At 37.4% G+C, this 11,221-nt stretch overlaps 1 protein-coding gene across 1 annotated transcript; it reads left to right on the top strand.

Annotated features, from left to right (window-relative positions):
* The first annotated feature begins 336 nt into the window (after positions 1 to 336).
* On the top strand, positions 337 to 6,374 carry LOC138874551 (uncharacterized). The gene is made up of 7 exons (XM_070153177.1): positions 337 to 361; positions 4,481 to 4,685; positions 4,898 to 5,276; positions 5,366 to 5,447; positions 5,559 to 5,647; positions 5,769 to 6,167; positions 6,309 to 6,374. The coding sequence occupies exons 1-7, from the start codon at positions 337 to 339 to the stop codon at positions 6,372 to 6,374; spliced, it is 1,245 nt and encodes a 414-aa protein (XP_070009278.1).
* Positions 6,375 to 11,221: the final 4,847 nt, after the last annotated feature.

The raw sequence follows: 11,221 nt of genomic DNA, 5'->3' as shown, positions 1-11,221 counted from the left end.
CATAACTACCAGATCCTCGAGGCATCTTGGCCTCCCTCTCATCTCGCTCCTGGTGACGAACTGACTCAATCTCACGAGTAATGTCCACAACCTCCTCAAAAGTAGCACCAGACACCCTCTCCCTGTTCATGAGAATACGAAGCTGATAAGTGAGGCCATCCACAAACCTCCTAATCCTCACTCTATCTGTCAGAACCAACCAAATAGTATGATGAGCTAACTCGGAGAACCTTATCTCATATTGCGTCACATTCATCTCTTCCTTAACCCAACCACTCAAACTGCCCGTGTAGCTCCTCTCTACGAGACTGCAGCACATACTTCTCTAGAAAGAGAATGGAGAACTGCTTCCAGGTAAGGGGTACTGCACCAACAGGCTTACGGCTCTCATAAGCCTCCCACCAAGTGAAGGCAGCTCCAGAAAATTGAAAAGTAGTGAAAACGACCCCGCTGATCTCCAGACCCGTTGTGTGAAGAATCCTCTGACATTTGTCCAAGAAACCCTGGGCATCTTAGCCCTCTGCACCACTGAAAGTCGGAGACTAAAGTCTACCAAACCTCTCCAACCTACACTGCTCGTCTTCTGGCATGGCAGAAGCTACATAGTCCTGAGCAGCTGCAACCTGCTGGACTAGATGTGTCCCCGGTGTCTGAATTTCATGCATGACCTGCTCAGGTGTGCAAGCGGCGGGAGTCTGAGTACCTCCCCCGTCCTGAGAAGTAGATGCGGCTGTAGTAACTGAAACCGCCTGATCTAGGCCAGTGCATACTGCTAGAATCTGAGCCAAGGCCTCCTGAAGACTCGAAATCACAATGGGCACAGCTGGTGCCTGAGCTGGTGCTGCTGGAGCGTCCATAACTGGGACCTGATCCTGAATTGGGGCGATTGGTGGATCTGCAGGTGCTGCCCTAGCTGTTGTGCGGGCCACACCCCTGCCCCTACTGCGACTACGACCGCGTCCTCGACCTCTAGTGGCCACAGCTGGTGGTACTAGTGGTCGTCCATCCTGATCGGTAGCACGTGTCCTCACCATCTGTGAGAGAATAGAATAACAGAAGTAGTACTCGGATCAACAGATTTGCATGATAAGAATTTCAAGAATATGAAGTTTTTCCTAAAGGTTCTGCAGCCTCTCGAGGATAAATACAGACATCTCCGTACCTATCCGCGAGACTCTACTAAACCTGCTCATGACTCGTGAGACCTATGTAACCTAGGCTCTGATACCAACTTATCACGACCCTAAACCTGGACTCGGTCGTGATGGCGCCTCTCGTGAAGACAAGGCCAGCCTACACATACCCAATTCATTTTAAGCAGTTAAAATAATATAAATTAAGTCTTTAACATAATAATAACCCCAAAGTAAAGGTGAATAAGACAATTTGCAGAATAGACATAGCCCGATATCAGGGTGTCACCAGTCATAAGCATCTACTATCCGATTAAAGACAGGAAAAGTCAACATAGTATGTTACAGAACTAAAACAAAAGAAAATAAGATAGGGGGAGAGGCACTGGGCTACGAACGCCGAGCAGCTACTTAGTGAATCTCTGAATTCGCCTGAGATGGAAGAATCATCATTCCCTAGCGGGACCTGAAGCGCCTGAATCTGCACACAGGGTGTAGGGAGTAAAGTGAGTACTCCAACTCAGTGAGTAATAATAATAATAAATGAGGACTGAGCGATAAGAAATCACGTAAAAGCACATCAACATGCAATAAAGAAGCAATATAAAACCAATAAAAAGCAATGAAACATTGAAAACATATAAAGACACCTTAGTTCAGAAGAAGCTTCTTTAAAATACCTTTTTAACAGTTAAACAATTAAATAAAAAGCAGCTAGAACAGATAAACATATAAAAATCCGCCCCTCGGGCACAATGTCAACAGAATCTACCCCTCGGGCAATATCATAGAACAATACCAGTCCCTCGGGCTATATCTCAAATTACAATGGGTACCCGCGCTCACTAGGGGTGTACTGACCCCGGGAGGGGCCCCTTACGGCCCAAGCACAATATCAAGCCATCTCGTGGCATAATCAATAGGCTCTCGGCCTCATATCAACAAGCCACCTCGTGGCATACAGTCTCAGGCCCTCGGCCTCATAATCATAAATTAGTGTATCACTGTTGCGGCGTGCAGCTCGATCCAAAAGTATCCTCACAATATAGGCCCTCGGCCTTACTCAGTCATAAATCTCCAAAAGCCACTCGGGCATTGTAAAATATGATGCTCAGCCCAAAATATCATTTAAAGTATTAAAACAAAATACATGGCTGAGTTATGTAAATAGTATAATATAGCATGACTGAGTATAGATATAAAATCAAAACAGTGAGGAAATAGGAATAAAAATTCCCTAAGGGTCCAAATAGTTAGCACGAGGCCCAAATATGGCATTCAACCCAAAATATAATGATAGCAAATAGTTTTTAATCAAATATGCGGTAAAACAGTCATTCAGGATGGACTAAGTCACAATTCCCAAAGGTGCACGACCCCACACTCGTCATCTAGCGTGTACGTCACCTCAATATAGCATAACGATGTGAAATCTGGGGTTTCATACCCTTAGGACAACATTTACAATCATTACTCACCTCTATCTGGTCCAATCTCTAGCCCGCGATGCCTTTGCCTCTCGAATCGACCTCCGGATGCTCCAAATCTAACCAAAATCAGTGCAAAACCATCAAAATATGCTAAGGGAACAAATCTCACTCAAAAAAATCAAATTACAACACAAATCCCGAAATTGGCCAAACCCAACCCCCGGACCCACATCTCGGATTCCGATAAAAATTACACCAATAGACTCTTTATCACTCCCCGAGTTTATTCATATCAAAAGCATCAAAATCCAACCACAAACGACCCCTCAAATCCCAAATTCTAGGTCTCTAATTACAAGCCCTAGTTCTTCAATATTAGGCTTAAATTCCATGATTAATTAGGTAGAATTCACATTAGAATCGAGTATTAAGTCCATAAATCTTACCTCCAAGTGTCCCCACTTGAATCACTCTTCAATTCTCTTCAAAAAGCTTCAAAATCGCCCAAAAATGGTGAAAGTTAGCCCCAAAATCGCGAACAATGGCTATTTAAACATTCTGCCCAGGCATTCAAATCCTTCTTCGCGAACGCGGTCAAAGCCTCGTGTTCGCGAAGCACAAACTGACGTTGACCAAAATTTCCTTCATCGTGATCGCGACTCCCAGCTTGCGAATGCGAAGACTTAGCTTCCTTACTTACCGCGAATGTGACACCCCATCCGTGAATGTGAAGAACAAACCAACCTGAACCCAGCTACTCAACTTCCTTTACGCGAACACGGCATAACCTCGCAAACGTGATGACCTCGAGCCTCAACCCTTCGCGATCGCGGGACTTTCTTCGCGAATGTGAAGGCCAACTTCACAGCCTCCCAACCTAACCCTTTGCGAAGGCAAGGGCCCACTCGCGAACGCGAAGGCTAAATGTCTGCAACACACACACAACAGTTTCTGCCACTTCAAAGAACTTGAAATGGTCCGTTTAACTACCCGAAACTCACCCGAGGCCCCCGGGACCTCAATCAAACATTCCAACATATCCCATAACATCATTCAAACTTGTTCCAACCTTCGGAATGCTCAAAACAATATCAAAATACCAAATTCGCATCAGATTCAAGCCTAAGAATTCCAAAATCTTCTAAATTCCGCTTTCGATCAAAAAGTATACCAAACCACGTCTGAATGACCTGAAATTTAGCACACACATCCCAAATGACATAGCAAAACTACTGCAACTCCCATAATTCCATTCCGGCACCTATATCAAAATCTCACATATCAACCGGAAAATGCCAAAATTCCAATTTCGCCAATTAAAGCCTAAATCTACTCCGAACCTCCAAAACACATTTCGATCATGCTCCTAAGTTCCAAATCACCTCCCGAAGCTATTTGAACGATCGTATCTCACATTAGAGCCCTCTAACCCATACGTCAACATCCGGTTGACTTTTTCAACTTAAGCTTCCTCAAAAGACACTAACTGTCTCAAACCTTCTCAAAACTTTTCCGAACCGAGCCAACCAACCCGATCACATATAGAACTGATAAACATAGCAATACGAAGCAGAAATGGGGGAAACAGAGTGGTAACTCATGAAACGACCAGCCGGGTCGTTACAATTTCGAACGCAATTGCAGGTTTGATCTGTTATACCAGTGGTGAAATTTGGTTATATCTCATGTGTTCTACAATTTTTCTTCAATATTTCTACAAAACAACTAGATAACATGTGTAGATCAAAATAAGTATTGAATTTCATTTGTTATACAATTTTTCTAAATAAAAACTACATAACATGTGTATATCAATTGTTATGAATATGTAAGTCTTGAATTTCATTGTTCTACAATTATACTACAAAAATATCTACAATATATATCATAACTGTATTTAGCTTTAATTGATTGCAGGTTCATCTGGAACACTGAAGTTGATTGATATGCCAACATCTCCGGCGATAGTGATTCATGAAAGAATAATCATAACAGAAAATACATCAATTGTTATTGAAGTAGGCCAAGTATACAAAGATGAGAAAATAATTTCTAGTGCAATGAAATACTATTTTGTCATGAACAAGTTCCAATTTAGGGTGAAAAAGTTTAGTGCTAGAAGGTAAGATTAGTTCAATGGTCAAGAATTATGTCTTTATTTAATTTGTAGTTTTTTTGTTCTTCAATGTTTGTAATATCTTTGTATACAAATTGTAGATAATTTGTAGTCTTTTGTATGTAAATTGTTAAATATAAGGTTTTCATGATTAAACAGCCTATTTTTTGTGTATCTACATTTTTCATACCATTGTTTAAATTATTTTTATTTTGTAGTTATTGCCTAGTATGTGTTAGGGAAGATTGTACATGGCACTTCAAGTTCACTAGCATAAATGATTCAACAATGTTCAAGGTTCGAAAATTCAACAGCTTGCACACATGCTCTTTGATGGACAATACATACATACAATGCAAACCTACTGCCATGGTAGTGGGTAGCATGGTTATACCAAAATATGCTGATTCTAAGACAATTTACACGCCAAAAGATATACAAACTGATATGTTGTCTGAACATGGTGTGAACTTAACATACATGCAAGCTTGGAGAGCAAAGGAAAAGAGTTTAGAATTTTTGAGAGGTCATCCTACTGACTCCTACAGTCGATTGCCTACTTATTTGTATATTCTGGAGAAGACTTATCCGAGGTCGGTAGTTAAATTGAAGAAGATCGACGATAACTGTTTCTTGTATGCATTTGTTGCGATTAGTACGTCAATCAATGGTTGGAAATATTGTAGACAGTTGTAGCAGTTGATGGGACTTTTTTGAAGTCAGCATACATGGGAATAATGCTAACAGCTAGCACAATAGATGCAACAGGTATTGTAGATTTATGATAGATATATTGTAGAAAATTTATTATTTGTATGTATTTTTCTTTATCTACAGTTTTATAATGGAAATTGAATTCCTTTTTGCCACATATGATAGGTAGAATATTACCACTGGCATATGCTATTGTTGATTTAGAAAATAACGCATCATGGAAGTGGTTTTTGAGCAATTCAAACATGCATATGGTGAAAAACCAAATATGTGTATTGTTTCTGATCGAAATGAGAGTATCATGAAGGCAACATCTATTGTTTATACTGGCATGCCACATTATTCTTGCATGTGATATATTTGGACAAATATAAGGTCAAAGTTCAAGAAAGGTCATCTAAAGTTAAGCGAATTGTACTTTCCACGGTACGATCATACATGCTTGATGAATTTAATAAAAGAATGTCAAAGATTGAAGAGATCAACACGCTTGTTAAAGCATACATATACGATATTGGCTATCACAGATGGTCTCGAGTACATGATACGGTGAACAGAACTTGGACTATGATATCAAACATTGCAGAGTCATTGAATGCTACCACAAGAGATGCAAGAGAGATGCCGATAGTTGAACTATTAGAGTACACAAGTAATCTTCTTGAACGTTGGACTAATAAAAAGTTATTGAAAGCAAAGGGTACATTCACATACCTTGGGTTTAAATACAACAAAGAGTTGGAGGACAACAGAACATTGTCGCAGAAGCTTAAAGTAAGCTATATCCTATAACATCAGATTAATTATTGTATCAAACTAAAATATTAACAGACATTGTAGATAAATTGCTGAATAATTGTAGTTATTTTGTATATGTTACTGATAATTTATTGTGTGTTTGTAATGTAATTGTAGGTGAGGGCTTCAACAGATTACATCCATATAGTGATAAATGGTGTGACGCGCTATATTATTTCTTGAAAATAAGAGATGTAGTTGTAAACAATTCCAGGTTGATGAACTTCCTTGTGCATATGATTTGGTTGCTTTAAGGCATAGGAATGAGTCTTATGAAAAAATATTGTTCTCTTTATTACACGAGAGAGAGCCTCTTGCATATTTATGAAACACCAGTAGACCTACTGCCTAATGAAAGCAAATGGAATATGCCACAACATATAGCTGAAGAAGTTGTAAATTCACCTACCGAGAAAAGACAGCCAGAAAGACCTAAAAAATAAAGATACAAAACACATGATGAAGTAAATGCAAAGAAGTACAAGGTTTCATGCGGCAACTGTGGAATAGAAGGGCATAACAAAAGATCTTGCAAGAATGCTCCCAAGAAGAAATAAAATTTGATATAGTCAACAGATTTTTTGATAAAAAGTGTTGAGGTGTTCAGGAGAATTATAGTTGAGGTGTAGTTGTGTTGATAAATTAAGTAAAGACTGTTTCCTATAATGAAATGTTTTCAACTCTTAATGTAGCTGATTTGAATTTGTTTTGTTTAATTACTAGGTGTATTGAGTTCAAACTTTCATAACTTGATTGGATTATGAATGATTTGTATATATAATATACAATTATTTAATTATCTATAGCATAAATCATTAGTGAATAATGATTCTTACAAGTTATCTACAAAAAATTTATAAAATAACTACATAATCTGGCGTTGACAGAATAACTATATAATAATTAAGTTCTAAAGGAGTTTTATGCTAACAATAATGAGATCAAGTACTAATAACTTTCAACCAATCAAGATAAAAACAACAGAGTGTTTCCTATTGTTAACACTAGTATCATGGATAAAATAACAAAACATAGGGTAAAATAATTGTAATACAAATCTGCTACAATTAAACTTCAACAAACTTGTTCATAAGTAACAATTTGTCTGCACTCTTTCTACAAAACCAACTGCAACTAAACAATTTAACTACATTTTTCCTACAGAAAATGGCAACTAATTCTTTTTCTTCCGAACTTGTATTCTCTCGTTCACAACTGCTAAAAATAAATAATGAAACAAAGGGTAACAACACAAAACAAAAGTAGTAGAATAAAGTATTAACAATTTTGAACCAAAAAAGGATCTCCATAGTGTTTTCGATTTAAAGTAGTAATTTCCTGGACAAAAAATAACAAAACTAAAGGTAAAATAATTGTAGCACAAATCTGCTACAAATATATTTCAACTGACTTGTTCTAAGTTAACAATTTGTATATAACTTTACTACAAACCCACTATACCTACACATTTTAACTACACTTTTTCTACAGAATAGGAAAACTGATTTTTCTTCTTCCGGACTTCTGTTCTCTCATTTGCAGCTGGTGGACCTTTTCTTCTTGCTAATCTGTCAGTCACCTCACTCTCACTAATTGCACCAATTTCTCGCTTTTTCCTAGCATAATCCCAAAGTAGAGCTCCATCACGTCTACGATGTTGATCAATATCAGAAAGGTCTTCCTTTGAAATTGATAGCTCTCCAATGCTGACATATTGAGCAAATGTAGCAACATATACACCACCAGTCACTGTAAACAAAAATTAGGGGAAAAGATTTAGCATTCAACAATTGAATAAAGTCTATTAAATAAATAGAAGAAAAAACAGCCTTTTCATACAGTGATCCCTCTTTTTGTTGGGTATCTCACCGACCAACCACTGATTTCAAGAGGGTCAGTAACACATTTTTCAATATATGCCTTTGTGTTCTTGTAGTTGATGTCTGGACGCTTGCCATAGAAGCCGGTGCATAACAAGTATAGGGGGATCATTGTTGCAAATTTGTTGATAACAGATTCAACAAGAATGTGATTGTGTGAAGAGACCATAGAATCATAAACATATAGAACCCTTTCGGTAATGTCAAAAACAACCAACAACCAATGAAAATTTTCAACAATGTTTATGGGCATAATCAAAAAATCAACTTGATCCCATGCAATATTTGCAAGTAGCATATACCCCAATATGTATTCTGCTACGACATCCTGGGATTTGACAACAACTAGCTTCTTATCGTCAGGAGCATTAATGTATTTTTCATAAATATGTTCAATTCTAGTCTTGAAAATACAGTTAGTGGTTGTAAAACGTGTTTTGTTCACAGGACTATACTTTCCTCTCTTCCTCAAATAATATAAAATAACATCAATGTGCTGCAAAAAAAAACACCAGAGTTCATTATTTCTTAATGCTTCAAACAAATTAACTACACTTTTTAAACAAAAAAACTACAATATCCTCCAATAATAGAATACTACAGCTAATCATTTCATTCTGCCAGGGTATGTGTTTACCGTATTGTTGAGGATTTGTCGGGATGTGTTAAAGTGTAAAGCCACTCCTTTTTTATCAACTTTCTCCACTCCAAAATCATACCACGGCTTAAGCTGGTTATCTTTTATAGAATAAGGCGCCTTCCTCCTATTTAAACACATAGCAATTACAATAGATATGTAGATTGAAGTGGATATCTAAAAGATAAATGCACTCAGAAATATGAACAAATTGTATAAACTAACCTCTTTGAAGCTGTATCGGCACCAAGGTATAACCAGTTGTTGAATTCGTCCAACAACTCAGCATCAACATTTTGACCTACTATCCTAGTAAACTAATGCTTGATTTGAAAAATTAGAGGTCCAACAGAAGTGCTTCCACCAGAACTGTAAAAAGGGAGAAAGGGTGATCGAGAATGCTTTCCAGGCTGCCTTGTTCTTCCTTGATGCACAGGGGTTGTTTTATCTTGGTTAAGCTAGCCGAACTTAACAATTTGGGAGAAGTTCTCTGGAAACTCAAAATCATCAAGTGTAACTTTCCTTTTATCATATCTGGAGTTGTCCGAATCACATACAGTAACATACTCATCTGGTTCACCTCCTTCTTCACAGCAATCATCTCCTTCTTGTATAACATTTTCTTCTTCAATGGGAGATTGAATTTTTTTCCCCTTCTCATCACTCTTCTGTTCTCCTTGAATGCTTATCGTATCTTCATGTCTTGGAGATTCTACAGGCATAGTTTCCTTCACTATTACAGTAAATATGTTTAACTTAATCAATTTGTAGAAAATTTGTACTAAACACTAATATTTCTGAATACAAATTGTAATTTAAATGTAGTAAATTTGTTGAAATGATGTCATGCATATGATCACAACTAAGTTTATTGGGAAATGTGATGATAACTACACTAACTCATACTTGCATTCTCTTCATCAGTTGCCCCTTCAAAATGAGAATATAAAGCAACACATACAGGAACATTCTCATTAATTTCCATGTCATTCACATGTCCTGTATCTAAGTAACCCATTTGAATTATAATGTGATAGCGTATATGAGTCCACCAAACTATAGAGCACATGTTCCTCTATGAGTTTCTACTGAGAACACTTATGAAGCAGTAAGTAAAAGAGACACGGGATTTTTACGTGAAAAATTAAAATTCCACTCAAGGGGACAAAAACCACGACCTACACTTGTAGGCTTTCAACTTCACTAACTTGTAATCTTACTATTACAAGCCACTTTATAATGACTCTATTACAAAGACTTCAACTTAACTAACTTGTGTCTTACCACAAGCCACTTTGTCACTCTCTAGTTACAAAGACTTTAACTTATGACTAAATCTAGTCACAACACAAACTTAGAGGGTTTGTGAATTTTGGGTTTCCTAAAACACAACTTCTAAGAAAGCAAGATAGGAGTTATAATGAAGAACAAATAACATGATTACACTCATATACAGATACACATAGACTCATTGTAAAACTGATCCTTTAGTGGAGTTGCCTTCTTGTTCTTGACACACTTATGACTTCAATGCTGGATGAACACTTTTCTTCTTGAGAGAATATCACTAAATGCTCAAGTCAATATCTTGTGCCTTGCACCAGGTTGTTATACTACAAAAGATATCACAATGGTGATGTCAATTCTTGATACACACTTCTTCTCAATGAGAAGTGACTGTCGCACCATCTGCTGCACTATCGCGTGTACAGTTGCAGGCAGTCACTTTCTGCATACAGTCACTTTTTGCATTTGCGTTCCAGATGTTGTTAACTTGTACTTTTGTCAGAGAACACCAAGGGATTAGGTCCCTATTGTGTTCCTCTTTGTAGTAGTTCATTTGCTGGAGATCATACTAGACTTTGTTCATATTGAGATGTGTACCAAGTGAGTGAGGTTCTTTATCTGGTTCTTAATAATAAGTTTGTTAGATTATCAAAACATAAGAAGCATAAGGCAAAGACATTGAAAACCCATCAATTTTTCCTTTTTTGATGATGACAAACTTAGGTTTTGATAGTATTTGTTTAAAGCAGAAATAACCAGATGAGGTACCAGGAACTTCACAAGTTCCCCCTGATCTTTTGCTTTTGATCCCCCCTTAATCAAGAACTTCAAAAATTCTCCTTGACTTTTTGCTTTTGATTCCCCCTTAATCAGATCCCCTGTTTTTGCATTAGAAATAACTAGATGAGGTACGAGGAACTTCGTTCCCTCTGATCTTTTACTTTTGATCCCCCAATTGACAATACACACTACTCACTAATATCACAAAATGCATGCACTACTATCTATTTTCCCCCTTTTGGCATCATTAAAAATACACAAGTAGGCAAACAACATAAATAAGTCTAACACAACCAACTCATGCCACATATGTGCACACAACATGACAGAAAAGAGAAGCCAAAGGAAAACAACATTGTACAGGCAAAAAGAGGTGTTGTTTTATTGATATTAACAATGGACTGAGCAAATCAGGAGCAGTAATGGTGAAATCCAGCATCCCATCA

This window comes from Nicotiana sylvestris, chromosome 1 (assembly GCF_000393655.2).
Source record: "Nicotiana sylvestris chromosome 1, ASM39365v2, whole genome shotgun sequence".
NCBI lineage: Eukaryota > Viridiplantae > Streptophyta > Magnoliopsida > Solanales > Solanaceae > Nicotiana > Nicotiana sylvestris.
The sequence above is the reverse complement of the archived record's forward strand: the minus strand, read 5'-3'. Positions and strand labels throughout refer to the sequence as shown.